Raw genomic sequence first — 15,947 nt, 5'->3', positions numbered from 1 at the left:
GGGGTTCTCCCCCAAATACTGCAGGGGGGGGGCGATGTAGGGGATACACTCTGCGCATGAACAGAGGCTGCGCTTTGGCTCGGGCCTTTGCGCACGCCGCTTCTCGCCCCCGGTCTCTGCGCTTTAATTTGGGCAGAGGAGAGGGAGGGGGAGGGGCGCTCTGCCTCCTGGGGGCGTGGCTCCCCCCAGCTGTTGTTGCTCCACGTGGGTTGGACCACCTTTGGGAGAGAGTGAGAGCAATGACACGGCGGGCAGGGAGGAGGCAGGGCAGGCAGCTCCGCCGCTTTATAAGCCTCCAGGCGCGCCGGCTGTGGCCAGTGGCCCCCTCTGCGCGGGATCGTGCCCTGCCCTGCCCGGGAGCCCGAGCCCGCCATGCTGCCCGCCTTGCTGTGGCTGCTCCTGGCTTCCCCTCCACTGGCAGCCCCGTTGCGGCGGGACACGTCCCCGGTAAGAGCGAGCGGAGCGGAGGGCTGCGCTGGGCCGGGCTGGGGGGAGTGCCAAGGGCAGATCTGGGGGCTCCTCCCCGGGAGGGCTTCGGAGGGGCTTGCGCAAGCCCCCTGCCCCCCAGTTTTCGAAGCGCTGAGCTGCAAACTCCTCCTTTCTCCTCCCGACCTTGGCTGCGACGGGCGGAACGCCGCGCACCTGAAGTGCCCCGGGGCGAGTGCGCGTTTTGGAAGCTTTGCATTTGCACCGTTTGGCAGGACGGCCCGTTTGCTTTGGCAGCCGGTCCCTGGGAAAGGATCGGGGCTTGGCAATCCGAAGCAGAGCGGTTGCTGAACTCTGCAGCCTTTTCTCTCTCACTTTTGCATCTGGGGGGGGGGGGAGGATTGTTATTGCGAGCGGCGCAGGTGGTGGGAAGTGACTTATGCCCCGCAGCAAACAAAGGTGTCTTGGCTTACCTATTTCTTTTAAATTTGAAATTCCAGATGCATTTGGCAGGGCTGATGTCCCTTCTTTCTGGAGATATGAACTCTTGTATATCAATTCTACTTTTTTTTTTTTTTTGATCTGGCAGTTAGTTTGAGTTTGCGTCTTTGGTGGTCGTTCCAAGTGGGCAGAAATTGCTTTGCAAGCACGAAACACCCTCTCTTTGGCTTGGTTCTGACGGTAAGGACTTAACTAGCCACTTCTTCGCAGGAGAGCTGAGGTTTCACAGCGAATTCCACAGTTTGCTCTGACCACAGACACCCAAAGAATGAGAGAATGAATGAATGGCCCTTTTCAGACCATAGGATGAGCTTTGCGAAGTGCGGCAAAGTGTTCTCTTACTGGTTTCCTTTCCCAGTCTTGGTGAGGGAGGGGGTGGTCTTACCTCTTGAGCAGTTTGGGGACTGGCAGAAATCTACCAGGTGAAGCTTCAAACTATTTTCTTAGTTGGGTGTGTGTGTGTGCGTCTGCCCTCCCTTTTAATTTATTTGAAAAATGGATAGCTGCCGCTCTAGAGACCAGATCAGAAAATTAAAAAATATATAATAAAATGAGAAAAACTTCAACATAAGAATTGTTGATAATAAAACAAACCATGAGAAACAAAGACGAGGGGGCCTGCATACAGCATGAAATGACATTTATCTCCTTAATGATACAGCCAAGGTAGAAGCAGACCTTGAAAACAGCTAAGGGAGCCCTCAGCCTGGGTAAAAAGAGAGGTTGTGGTCTGGTGCATCAAGGATGGCCTCCAGAGGAAGGGCAGTCCAAAGGCAAGGTGCCACCAGCGAAAAAGCCCTGCCTCTGTTTGCTGCCTGCTCCCAGAGAGGAGAACTTAGGAAGATGATCTTAATTGATGAGCTGTTTTGATTTTCTTCCTCCCTTCTTATTTAGTGCTGAAGTAGTCACTCTCCATCCTTCCACCGAACCCTCTAGAATGCAACCCTTTCCTTGGCCACTGATTTTCAGCAGTGTCTATGACCAAATCACTTAACCTATTGCAAACGATTTGTCAGGGGCAGCCATAATTCTTCTCCTCTGTATCTTTTGGGACACCTCCTAGAGTTGTGCTGCAAATAAAATCAATGAGCCCAGTTTACATATTTACCGACGTTTGAAAACTGAGAGCACAGTGGCCTTTAAAGCTCTCGGTCAGCATCAAGCCACGGTCACATCAAACACAGTTTTTGTTAGCCGCCTCCCCGTCTACTCGGGCTGCCAAGTTCTGTCCTGGCCTCTCGCAAAGTTGCCATTGCTCCTCTTCCCTTGCAGAGCAGCTGAGCTCTTGCAAGGGGTCTTCCTTTGCTTGTCCCCACTGCTGAGCCAGCTGCCTGGCCAAGCTACCTAAGTGGCTGCTTGGAGCAGCACAGAAGAGGCTTCGTGGGGGGGCTCTTTCCCAGCAATTGGCGGTCTGGAAGGTGGCTTACGTCACCTTCAAGACTTCCTGTTGTGCAATATAAAACGTGTCCCTCTTGGGCCCTGTGTTTTGGATCTTAGGGGCTGTGGAGCACCTGCTGGTTGGGGGCCCCACACTCGGTTTCATGTTGAAGCCTGCCAAGAGGGTTATTTGGGAATTCCCTCTCTGCATATCTTCCAAGATGTCATAGGCCCAAAGAATACCCTGGAGTGTTTGCAATGCCCCAAATGGCTTACCATTATTAGGGGTACAATGGGGCCACTGTATTTGTTTGTCCTTGTATCTGCTGCATTCACATGGATGGGAAGGGTCTAGTTTTAACATTAAGAGGAATGAGGAGGGGACAACTGGATTTCACACTCCTCGCATTAGCTTCCTTCCCTCTCTTCCTGGCCAGCACATAGCTGCAGCTGATCTGGCTTGGGCAGGCTGTTTGGCTTCCGTTTTGTCAGCTCCTTTTCGGGGACTGTGGGAAAGTATGTTCTCAGAAAAGGCACCGAAGGAAGCCAAACAGCCTGCAACCGTTTTGAAAACAGAGATGCGTGGAGTGAAGGGGAAAAGCCGCCAGTATTTGGTGAGTGAGCTGTCCCTTTAAGGACCTGTAGAAACAGCCAAAACTGGCCCAGGGTGTCCTTGCATTCTCTTGCATTTGCATCTGAGAGTGCAAGCGGTTTGTTCCTCTGAATAAAATTGGGTAGGCGCTTTTATTTACTGACTTCACTGATACCTCACTTTTCTCCCCAAAGGGGAACCAGAGTGGCTTACATTATTCTCCTCGCCTCCATTTTATCCTTACAACAACCCTATGAGGTAGGTTAGGTTGAGACTGCATGATGGGCCCGCAGCTAAAAAGGATCAGTGGGGAAAGAAATGATGATGCCTGAAGGTGAAGACAACAATTTTTCTATGTGCAGGAGAATTTTTGCTCATCTGGCGTTGCTTGTGGAGGTGGGTTGGAGCGTCATTGTTTTAATAGTAAAAAATCCAGTAGCACCTTTAAGACTAATTAACTTTATTGAGGCATCAGCTTTCGAGAACCACAGCTCTCTTTGTCAGATGCATCGCCAGCTTTTGAGAACCACAACTCTCTTCATCAGATGTATTGCCAGCTTTCGAGAACCACAGCTCTCTTTGTCAGATGAGAGGTTCTCGAAAGCTGGTGATGCATCTGACAAAGAGAGCTGTGGTTCTCGAAAGCTTTTGCCTCAATAAAGTCCGTTAGTCTTAAAGGTGCTACTGGACTCTACTATTTTGCAACTACAGACTAACACAGCTAACTCCTCTGGATCATTGTTTTAATGACAGAGTTTTGGCCGACGGGGAGGGGAAGTATAATTCATTAGCTTTTTACCCCCCTCCCCTTATCGGTTACCTGACAAAACATTTACCTTTGGGCTACTTCATTGGTCATGGGCAAGATGGTGGGTTACCAAGGTACCCCTGTGAAATTCTCACCCCTCCCCTGGCCCAGAGCTTCCATTCTGCCATGCCCAAAGGAGATGCCCACAGAGGGTGACCCACAACCCTAGAAAAGGAAGCAAGGTGCAGGCTGGGTTTGGGAAATGGGAGAGAGGCTGTGACTTAGCGCAGGAGACGCCAGCTTCGTTCCCTGGCATTCCCCGTTAGCAGGCGTTGGTGGAAAGACACTTCTTGGTCCAAACCCGGGTCTGACTCGGTAGAAGGTAGCTTCACACATGTGGAAGTCAGAAGCCCAACAGGGGCGTTACTCTTTTTGGTTTGAGATCCACGGAGCCGTCTCTCCCTGTCCCAGGTGCTTGGGGCATTTGTCTCTACTGGGCCGTAGGGCACGCTTTTGCAGGCTCCAAACCCTGGGATGGGTCTGCCAACATGGGAACAACCAACACCCATATTTAGTTCCCCCTCTGTCGCCTTCTGGAGCTAAATTTAATCTGGCCTGGCTGGCCCAAGCCCTTTGGCTGATGTCACCCCTTCTCGGGGGACTTTAAAAAGATTAGTATTCGTCAGCTGGGAACCCGGCCAAGGGGAGGCCGGATCAATACCCCGGAGTGTTTCACCAGGACGTGACAGATGGGGATGGTGGAGAAGGGATAGAATGTCAAGGCCTGGCAGGCACCAAGAGTCTAACGGGAATCACCCTCCGACGCTGACCTTAAGGAGAGAAGCTTTTGAGTCGGCCCTTTGCCAGGTCCCAGATGCAAGCGTCTGCCACATAGGAGCGAGACACAAATTACACTCGGAGCTTAATCTTTAAGATGGAAAGTCCTGGGTTCTAGCCATTCTGGAAGTCTCGGGCTCTTTCTTTGCTCAGGTGGGGATTGTGGGTTTTGTCTAACCCTCAAAACGGTCTTTTCCCCAAATTGCATGTATCTGTGCTACCTGTGGGTTGCTGATCTTCATTGTTGCAAATCCAGGAAGTATGATCAAGATGGGTAGCCATGTTCGTCTGTAGCAGTGGAAAAGAGCAGGAGTCCAGTAGCACCTGTAAGACTGGTAGGATATAAGCTTTTGTGAGCCACAGCTCACTTCTTCAGGTATCAGATACTCTTGCTCTTTTTCCAAGAAGGTGGACCTGGTGCTCATGCACGCTACCAGAAGTCTAACCACTAAAAACAATGCATTTGAATTCTTAAATATGAAGAAAATTGATCTTTAAAAAAAGACTGTCTTTCCCCCGGTTCTCAATGGAATTTCCTCCTCTTTAGAACAGAAGGAAGCAGTGTCTGTCACTATTAAGGGCCTCCTAACACAGAAATCAAGCAGATGAAACTTTTCCTCAAACGGAGAAAAAAAGTAGGGTAAAATGTCCCTTGTTTGTTTTTCAAAGTGTCAGGCCAGTGTGGAAAGGGTTACTGTCTTTTCAACCTGCGACTGTAGCTGTGCTTTTGCAAGCAGCTTGCTTGTTGATCTGTTTATTATATTTCTATCCTTCCTTTCTGCCATCATGGTGACATATGGGGGCGGGGCCTAAGAAGTCTCCTATTCAAGCCCAGGTCATGCCCAGCCTTCTTTAGCTTCAGCCACATGGCTGAAGCATGCTGGCCCAGATTCGGAAATCCCTAATCAAAGCTTTCCGAAGCATTCGGAATGCTTCGGAAAGCTTCGGGGCTGAGTTTAAAGGGCCCTGCCGCTGCTTGTTTGATGTGGCTGAGTGTTGCGCAAGTACTGTTGCAAACCCCTGCTCTTCCTAATTCCTCAGTTCCCCTTTGTTGTTGTCCAAAGTAGAACTCACAATTTCCCCCCTTTCTTTCTCTTCTGGGTGGGATCTCACTGTTTTCTTCCAAAGGGTTGCCAATGAACCAGTCACATTTTGCACTGAGCTCTGCCCAGCACTGCAGGGCTGCCCCTCTGGCTCCACCTTTGGATACAGATGGAGTACTCAGCTACCAGAATCTCCAGTTTCAAGAACTGCCTTCATGCAAGCCCATTTCTCTCTCCTGCACCTTCCTCTCTCCCACCCTGGTATGACCTTACTCTAGAAACAAGGCAGAAGTTCAAGTTCTGCAGTCAGAATTCTAACAGCAGGGGAGGAAATTTGCATAAGTGTTCTGATTGTGTAACCCATCCCTCTTGCAGAATCTTCTATAAGAGCAGCCATGCTGGGTCAGAGCAAAGGGCCCCTCTAGCCCACCTTGTGGCCAAACTGATGTCATGGGAGAAGGCCTATAAGCAAGAAACAGAGGCTGAAGCCTTCCCTAGTGTTACTTCTCCCAGTAATTGGCATTGAGAGGTACACTACCCCTGAACTTGGAGGTTCTATTTAGTAATTGTGGCTAATAGCTTTTGATGGACTTCTTCTGGGAATCTAATCCCCTTTTCCACCTGTAATCATCACTATATTCCCACAGAAAATGAATTCCACAATTTAATTATTCGTTGAGTGAAGTGTCTATTTAATTAGATGCCTGGGAGTTCTACTGTTATGGGACAGGGAGAAAAAGTTTTCTCTTGCTCTGTTTTCCTTACTGTAAAATATCAGGTTCCTTTACTTTTTTCCCCTAAAGAGCCCCATAGACTGACTGTGTAGGGCTGTTTTTTTTTTCTGACTCCGTATTATATATCTAATCTATCTTTCTATCTCCACATAAAAAAATTGAGAAAGCTTTTAGTAAGTTATTTATTAAAATATTTATAGCATGGCTTTCTTCTCGGCTGAAGGCTAGTTTCCTTGTGAGTCCCTCCCAGCCATTAATTGAGGTACTGCAACCACACAGAATGTTCACTAACATTCGATGTGCCGAGGTAGCAGCGGGAACTGCCCTACAAAGTATTGGTCGTATTTCTCCCCAGCAAGCAGCAGAAAATGGTGTGTGTGTTTTCCCTCCTGCATTCTCCCTCTCTCTCTCTCTCATTTCCTGCTTTGGATCCACACAGGTGTGCAAGCCTCGGGCCATGAATGTGAACCAACTCTCTTTTGGACATGTCCTTACACCTCTGCCTTGGGTGGGGTTTTGGGGGGGGGGCTGCCTTTGGTAGGGGTGGCTGGTTTTTATTCATTGATTGGATTTATTTATTAAAGCTATTCTGGCTGAGGTGCCGGATTCCTTCATGAAAGGAGCGCCCCTTTCAAAGTTATTTTTCTTTCTTTTTTAACCTGCTCAGATTGCAAGAAGGGCGAAGGGGAATTCTGGTGTATTTGAAACATCTAAGAAGTTTGGGGTATTTCACACCTGGAAAATCGCAACCCCAAACCCACAAAATAAACAGCAGCCAGGTTGACTTGGGCACAGCGAAAAGTGCCTTGAGAGTGGTGGGAAGGGCCGCATTTTGGCAGGAGCAACTTCTCCCTTAAGGGCACTAACCTGATGCAGGGCGGCGGGGGGGGGGGGGATTGTCAAAATTCTCTAAATGTGTATTCAAGAGATTTCTGCCATCTGCGTATGGCCATGTAAGAGTCAAGTCTTAAATTCAGTTGTGTGTGGTAGAGTGGAGGTCAGGGCATAGAAGCAATAATATCCAGGGGTAAAGATGGAGGATCTTAAGCTTTATATAACTTTCCACTTAGGTTTAAATCTCAGATCAACCACAGAGTCAGCATGGTAGCCTTGGGCAAATTCGTTCTTTCGTTCTTTCGTTCTTTCTTCTGTTCCTCCACTCTGTAAAATGGGCATCATAGAGTTGGAAGGGGCCTTACAGACCATCTAGCCGAACCCCCGGCCCAATGCACGAACAGCCTAAAGCATCCCCGACCTGGATTTGTCCGGCTGCTCCTTGAAGACTGTTAACAAGGAGGAACCCCTCACAACCCTAGGCAGCCCGTTCTGCTGCATCATAAGGGGTTTTTATTTTCTTTTACTGGGTCACTGAAGAGATGAGTGAAGGTTTAGGGATGCAGCACGTATTGGGTTAAGTGGTTGGATTAGGGAACATTTTGGCAGACTTTAAACGTATTTCTCAACATCCTACAAGTTGGCAGCGGGCATAATGAATTTATGTATTTTTAAAGCGGGTGTAAATAATGTATGTATTTTTAAAGCGCCTATAAAAACTGCAGGTGGCAAGCTCAGTCTTAGGAGCGATCTCCTCTGTTGCGACAGAAAGAGAACAGGGAATTGGACTCCTGAAGTGATGGCTGTAAAATCAAGTCTGCTCCCCCCCTCCCTTTTGGATTAATTGGATAATTAATTTTGGATAATTAATTTGCAGATGTAAATAGATTTATTGGCAAAAGGAAGTGCATTAGTGTTTCAAAGGTCATATGCTTTGTTAGGCTAAACGGTGCCCTGCTAGGCAGCTAAAGGCAGGGCAGGCATGTCAGAGGTTTACAAAATTCTGCATGGTTTTGGGTAAGTAGATAGAGGGACCTTTTTCTTCCCTAACACAAGAAGTTGCAGTCATCCAAGGAAGCAGATCAGCAGGCGAGTCAGAAGGAACAGAAGCCTCGTATGCACACCATATTGGTGTACGGTGATGCTCGTCCAGGGAGAGAGGGAATGGATACTGCTCACGGCCCCTGCTCACAACCGACTGCACTGCCCCCCCTTGCACGTGTTTGCTTGAATGAGAGCACACCTCTTACACGCTTGCAAGTTGCACTCATGCCAGCTCCGTCCCTGCAGCTGGGAAACTTAGGGCTGAGCCAGGGCTTGCAGTTTATGAGCGCTATTCCCCAGTTCGGTATGCCAACACAGGACCGGTGTGCTTGCCTCTGCCCCCCCATCTATGTGCGTTGGCCATGTGTGTAAAGTGCCATCAAATCACAGCCAGCTTATGGGACCCCCCCCCACTCCCCATAGGGTTTTCACGCCAAGAGACCAGCAGAGGTGGTTTGCCATTGCCTGCCTCTGCCTAGCAACCCTCAGCTTTCTTGGCGATCTCCCATCCAAGTATTAATGAGGGCCAATCCAGCTTAGCTTTCGAGATCTAATGAGCGTGGGCTAGCCTGAGTCGTCCAGGTCAGGTTAGGCTTTTCCGTGGAGCTCCCAGGAAATACTTCTTCAGCCAGTGCAGAATTAACTCATGGAATTCCCTGCCACTAGATGGGCATTTTGAGCCCAGTCGCACCCAAATCATCGTCTTCTAATCTACAGACCAAGACGCCTGCCCACCTGAAACTATCACAATGGGGGTTATAGTTGCTGCATGTTGACTTTAACATGAGCGTAGACACATTCATGGAGAGGTACAGCAAAGAGTAATCAGGTTGTGGAACTCATTGCAACTGGGGAAAGCGGCAGCAACTAGTTGAGTTGCTTTCTACCAGGATGAGACGCATTCATGGAGAAAAGGGCTCGCGGTGGCAAATGGCCACAATGACGGATGCAGATTTGCTTATGTCACAGGTGGTTATTAGGAAAGCAAATATTATTATTATTATTATTATTATTATTATTATTAAAATGGCCTTATAAAGGATGGGCCGATCTATTTCACTAATGGTGGTTACCACTTGAAAAAGAGAGCTTCAACTCCCAAAAGCATACAGCCTGAAAATCTGGTTGGTCTCTAAGGTGCCACTGGATTCAAATTCTGCAGCATCTCCACTGTAGCAGAGTAGATCCACAAGATCCAGCCCTCTCTGTTTAATGTGCATAGTCAAATCCATGATTCTCCAAGAATGGCCTCTTCCCCCTCCCCTCCCCCCAAAATTATTGGCCCTCCTCCTGTTTCTTGGCACTGTGGGTTTTTTGTGTGTTTTTATTGAAGACTTTAAAAAATATTTTAAACATTGTTTTACATTTAAATTGTTTAAAATGCTATTTTACATTTTTTAATGTCCGCCGCCTTGGGGACCCTATTTGGGTAAAAGGCAGCATACAGATGTTTTGCAAAAATAAAATAAAATTGCCACACCTTCACTCCCCCAAACTAGTTTTCTAGAGTCACCTCTGAGTAAAAGAGCCTCTGAACATGTGCAGAGTAAATTTCTTGCACGATGGAATAATTCGCTGCCTCCTCCCACTTCTGTGAAGTGAGGGGAGCAATTCCAGGGCAAGGCGTACAGAAGATCCAAGTGATTTTATTTTTTCCCAAATAGTAAAGAGTCCAGTAGCACCTTTAAGACTAACCAACTTTATTGTAATATAAGCTTTCGAGAACCAAAGTTCTCTTCATCAGACACAACTTTATTGTAGCATAAGCTTTTGAGAACCACAGCTCTCTTCGTCAGATGCAACTTTATTGTAGCATAAGCTTTCGACAACCACAGCTCTCTTTGTCAGATGCAACTTTATTGTAGCGTAAGCTTTCGAGAACCACAGTTCTCTTTGTCAGATGCAACTTTATGGTAGCGTAAGCTTTCAAGAACCGCAGCTCTCTTCATTAGATGCAACCTGACGGTTGCATCTGACAAAGAGAGCTGTGGTTCTTGAAAGCTTATGCTACACTCAAGTTGGTTAGTCTTAAAGGTGCTACTGGACTCTACTGTTTTCCAACTACAGACTAACCCGGCTAACTCCTCTGGATCTATTTTTCCCAGATATAAATGAAGGCCACTTCATGTTTTCTGTGTGACAGGCTAGATGCTCTCAGCCCACAGGAGTGTTTGGAATCACTTTATTTGTGGCTCTGCTCCTAATGAATAACTCCGTCCCTCCTTTCTTGAGAAGAGCATATTTTTACCAAAACCATACCTGGGGGAGTGTGGCTGAGGGCTGTATTTTTATTTTATTTTTAAAAGACTGATGTGTCTTGGCCGTGTTCCCCCGTCTTTCCCCTCGTTCAAATAAGGCCCCCTTCATAAGCCGCCGAGCTGCACACGCTAGCAAACCAAAGGCTTTTGTCGTCTGGGGGGAAGCGAGGGAGGGTGTCCCACAATGAGGCTTTGAATCTGGCAAGCCTCTTGGCCTTGCTTGCTGGAGGCGCTAACAAATTACTCCGGCTGACAGCTGAAAGGCTTGTGTGTGCCTCGGCAGGACCCCGCAGGGCAGACCAGGGTGCAAAGGACTGGCGGCTGGTCGAGGAGCTACCTGGTAGTCCTACAGTCCTTATTCACGAAGGGCAATCCTTTATTTCTGCTACCTGCCCCCAGTAGAACACTGCCGTGATTTTTTTTTTGCCTTTTGTGTTTGACTTCTTAATTTTTTTTACTATGAGGTTGTAGAGTTGCTGTCCCTTCAGGTTTCTGCTTCTTCTGCTAGGACTTCTGAAACTCAAATCCCTGATGCCGCTAGTGGTCCTCATTGCACATGCCTGAGCATTAATGTGCCATGCTCCGCAGGGTCTGCCAGTTCACCTGTCGCGGGCAGCTGGAATTTGAACAAGCAGTCGCAGGGCGCGTCTGTGTTCCTAGCCTGTGTTTCATGGAAAAAGAAGAAACGCCTTTCTGGTTTTCAGAAGACTGGCTGTTGTGTAGAGTAGATGAGTACAGTATTGCCCAATTAATGGAATTTTTGCTTGGAATCTAACCCCTGGGCAAGAACTGGTTGTGCCATCTCCCCCCCCGCCCAAAAAAACAACTTCTGTGGTCTGACTTGTTTATTATCAGAATATGTGTCACCCTCCAGTGGCTATTAAACTTGCAAACTATGAGTACTTGGGTAGATAAACAAATCGTTGCAGTGGAATTAATCTATGCAAAAGTGCTTTTGAATATTCACTTTTTCTCGAGCTGCATTTTGGTAAATGAGCTCAAGGGCTGCCTGGTTTTCCTTCCTTGCAAGAATCCAAACAGCTGCGGTGGGGGGGGGAGGGGTCCACCACAGGTCGCTCTTACCTTTGGTCTGCAGGCTGCTGTTTGCTCACTCCTGCCCTAGAATAGGATGATAAAAGAAAGGAACAATGTTTGGTTTCTAACATGAGAGGGAAGGTGGCTCGCACCTCTGGAAGGCGGATTCTCTGGCAAGGTGGATATTCCTTGTCATCTCACTTACTAAGTACAGCGCATGTCCTTTTGCACTCCAAGGTCAAGTCTTGGCAGTTAGAAGTTCTACAGGGAACAAGTGCATAAGGAGGTCCGAGCATAATAATATATTACGCCCAGTGACTGAAGTCTAGTGATATGGTCTTCTCCAGTGCTTTTTTTCTGGGAAAAGAGGTGGTGGAACTCAGTGGGCTGCCCTCAGAGAAAATGGTCACATGGCCGGTGGCCCCGCCCCCTGATCTCCAGACAGAGGGGAGTTGAGATTGCCCTCTGCACTGCGGCGCAGAAAGCAATCTCAACTCCCCTCTGTCTGGAGATCAGGGGGCGGGGCCACCGGCCATGTGACCATTTTCAAGAGGTTCCGGAACTCCATTCCGCTGCGTTCCAGCTGAAAAAAAGCCCTGGTCCTCTCAAGAAATGTTAAACAATTAGACTGCAATTGAGACCAGGGTTGTTTTTCCCGGGTCTGCTCAGTAGAGCTTTTATATTCTCGGCAGCTGTAAATAGAACAAAAAAATTGTGCATCTGTTTTTGAATGGCTTTCCCTGCACTTTCTGTCTCGCATTAACAGCATACACAGGTAGTAGAAAAGAGCAAGAGGTTTGCGAGCTTTAAAGGGGGATTAGGCAGATTCGCAAAAGACAGATGACCTCTCACAAAGAGCAAGCACCTATAAGACTAACAACATTTGAGGTAGTGTATGAGCTTTCATGCTTCACAGTGACTCATAGAATCATAGAATAGAATCATAGATTCATAGGGTTGGAAGGGACCTCCAGGGTCATCTAGTCCAACCCCCTGAACAATGCAGGAAATTCACAACTATCCTCCCCACACCCAGCTCCTACCCTACCACAAATTTTGTTAGTCTTATAGGTGCTTCTGGACTCTTGCTCTTTTCTACTTGTATATGAAGAAGTGTGAGCTGTGACTCACGAAAGCTCATACCCTATCTCAAATTTTGTTAGTCTTATAGGTGCTACTGGACGCTTACTCTTTTCTACTGCTACAGACAGACTAACAGGACTACCCATTTTGATCTAGCATACACAAGTGACAGAGGATGGTGTGGCCACTGTTGAAAATGCCCTGTGTTTGAGCCTCACTTCTGACATGGACTTAACTTGTGGCCTTCGGCAAAAATCACTTTGTGAAAAATCACTTCCAGAATTCGCTGCCAAAGGATGTAGTGTTAGCTGTTAGGTTTGCTAGCTTTAAAGGGGGATTAGGCAGATTCGCAAAAGACAGATGACCTCTCACAAAGAGCATCTCCAGAGGCAGTGAATACCAGCTGCTGGGGTGTAAAACAGGGAAGACTTTGGGTTCCGTGCCCTATTTGTAGCCTCTCCAGGGCATCTAATTGGCCTCTATGTGAAACAGGATAGTTAAGTATATGGACCATTGGTCCAATCCAAGATGGCTGCTCTTATGTTCTTACCTCCCCAAAATGTGTTCCAACTGTGTTGGGAGAAAGGCGGGACATATAAATACCCTAAATAAATAAGTGAGATAAAGGCAAAGTTTACCAGTTAAGAACGATGATATCCTCTGTAACGCTTTAAAAAGTGCTATAAAGACAATTTGTAGTAAATAACCTCCAAATCCATTGTTAAGGGGGGGGTTAAACCACCCCTATGCAAACACAGAGGCATGTATGAACCACTATGCAGCATGAATTGTTATATTTAATGTTTTTAAATGTTTTTAAATGTATTATTTAATGTTTTTAAATGTTTTTAAACATGTTTGTATTTGTTATCCGCCCTGAGCCTGCGAAAGCGGGGAGGGCGGAATATAAATATAATAATAATAATAAAAATTAATGTTGTTACTGAGTTCCCAAGGCAAACTTCAAGAGTGTTCTTAAACAAAGGACATGCTTATTTAGGGAAATGTATGGAATCGTTTTAAGGGGGAAACCTACAACCCCACAAAGCTGCCTGCTATCAAATCTTGGTTGTATCTTTATGGGCTAAAGGGTGAGGGCCCATTTGCCTTGGAACATGGTTGGACTAAGTTTCCTCCTCTTTGTGAGGTGTGACATCAGAAGTGTGCAACTCAGGACGGACTCGGGCGATGCCCCTTCTAGAATGGTACAGATAAGTTATGGGGAGAAAAATCCCTGCAGGTACTAGTCTTTTGCTGCCTACAGAATTTGGTCATGTTTAGGGCGTGTCCTTGTGCGTTGGTGTGTGTTCAGGACTCCGTCCAAAATTCTGTCCTCCTATCCAACATGGGAGACAAATTAGCACCTCTGTAAGGGGACTCATTTAGATCTGTTCGCTCCTGTTAGTGTGAAAAATATTGTTTTTGAAATCTGACTTCTTTTTTACAAGCCTGGGGACCGTCCGTCTCGCCAGTGGCAGCGCTGCGCTGTTTTTGAGACAGGACCGCAATGACATCACCATGTTGATGTACCAATTGGGGCAAGGGAGGACAGAAGAAGAGAGGCAAGACGGGAGTTTGTTCCGTGCAAGGCAGACGGGTGTGTTAAATCCAAGCCTGGGAAGAAAGAATATTAAGAGCAAAATAATGCCCCCCCCCAAAATGGGGGCAGCAGATTAGCCGTGTCTTGAAGAACATGCATCAGTCATGTTGGTTATCCAAATGCCAGCTTTAACCATTGCAAATGGAGGCACGCTCATTTCAATTAATTGCTTTATTCGCTGAAATGTTAAAACCTTGCCTTTCGGTTGTGGCTCAAGGCGGCTGCCGAATGAAGCAGCCAAACTCTCTTAGATCACCAAATGAAAAAACGGAGGCTATCTCTGGAAAAATCAATAATGCTAGGAAAGGTGGAAGGTAGCAGGAAAAGAGGAAGACCTAAAACGAGATGGCTGGACTCAATAACAGAAGCCACGTCCTCCACTTTGCAGGGTCTGAGCCAGTCTGTTAATGATAGGACGTTTTGGAGGTCTTTCATTCATAGGGTCACCGTAGGTCGGAGACGACTTGATGGCACATAACACACACCTCAGATCACAGGTATATGTGGGAAGGGATTAGGATTGCTAACTTTCAGGTAGAGCCTGAAGTTCTTGCAAGCTTGGGTGCTCTTTTGTGGGAAATTTCTCTGCAAGTAGAAAAATGGCCGGTCAGGGACTGCTCCTCTTCAATAGATGCTCCTTTCCTTCGAGTGAGGATTCTCCCCAGTCCCATGGTTGAGCATTCAAAGCATTCTTACTGCCATAGAGAAGTTAGATCGCACATTCATTTCTCAGTTTGGAGGGGCTGGTTCCACATGTGGATGTATGGATTAGGCATCGGACCAGACTGGGAAAAACTTTTGTAGATCTCTCCCCTGTGTACAACCAAGAAGGGTTTGTTCAGACCAAAACGATCTGCTCTTCTCATCCATGCATCTCCCCATGTTTGGTGAGTATGCTTAACATAAATCATAAGTTTGGGGGGGGGGTCCTTGGGATGCATCCTGCATATCTTGTGCTAGTGCTGGTACTTTCAGTAGAAGGAGGCGCTCCGTGCAGTGGAGGAAAATGCTGGCATTTGTGGAACTGGTCCATAGGATCGAATCCCTTGATTCCTTGTTCATATTGTATTTATTTTTCTTTTGAACATTTATTCCTGGCTGCTGAGACAGCTTACAATACACAAACAGGAGCATCAAAATAAAATAAAATCATTAAAATAACAAATCCAGTCGGAGCCAAAAGCACTCCTCCACCCCTCAAAAGCCAGGAAAAAAAATGCCTAAAACCTTGGTGAAATAAGCGGATTTTTCAGCCTGCACTAGAAATCAACAAATCTAAGGAGATGTTCCAAAGTTGGGGTGCCATAACTAAAAAGCCCCAGCTCCTAGATGTCATCTGCTTCACCCCTGAAAAAGTAGCGAAGAGGAGCAAGGCTTTGGATGAAGGTCTTAAAACTGGGCCAGCGATCTATGACACACAAAGGGCACGTGCCTGCTAACCAATGCTATCCCTAGTCCTCATATATCCCATCCAGATAACCAGAGGAGCTAAATGTGGTGTCTTGCAGCTGTTACATGTGAAGTTTTTCTTGAAAAAGTACAAGCAGTTCCATCGTGAGATTAAGCATTCCTAAATTTTTGGTTTGGTGTTGAAAAAAGGAACTGTGCCGGACAGCCTGCGTGCCAACTGCCCTGCACCACTTCAGGAGCCAGTGGAGGTCTGGCTGTCACGGTGTAAAAGGAATGTCCTTTGGGGCCATGAAATGGTGGGGGTGTGACAACTGTGGGGTGGGGTGGGGGTGTCACATGAGCACACAAGAGTGTCTCTATTTTGAAACGTGGGCAGGGACGATCTGGCAGGATCTGGAGATGCACAGAACCCCATTTTTTGGGCA

The 15,947-nt window shown here is 47.2% G+C and overlaps 1 protein-coding gene across 1 annotated transcript in view; it reads left to right on the top strand.

Annotated features, from left to right (window-relative positions):
- The first annotated feature begins 236 nt into the window (after window positions 1-236).
- The window catches only part of LOC129343651 (SPARC-related modular calcium-binding protein 1-like), a 40,654-nt gene continuing 24,943 nt past the window's right edge, over window positions 237-15,947 (top strand). The window contains exon 1 of the mRNA XM_054999989.1: window positions 237-447. Within this exon, the coding sequence (XP_054855964.1) occupies window positions 373-447 (75 nt within the window). The 5' untranslated portion in view covers window positions 237-372. The remainder of the gene's footprint in view (window positions 448-15,947) is intronic.

The sequence above is a fragment of the Eublepharis macularius genome, chromosome 15 (assembly GCF_028583425.1).
Source record: "Eublepharis macularius isolate TG4126 chromosome 15, MPM_Emac_v1.0, whole genome shotgun sequence".
In the NCBI taxonomy this organism is placed as follows: domain Eukaryota; kingdom Metazoa; phylum Chordata; class Lepidosauria; order Squamata; family Eublepharidae; genus Eublepharis; species Eublepharis macularius.
Note: the sequence above shows the minus strand (reverse complement) of the source record. Positions and strands in the feature narration are given on the sequence as shown.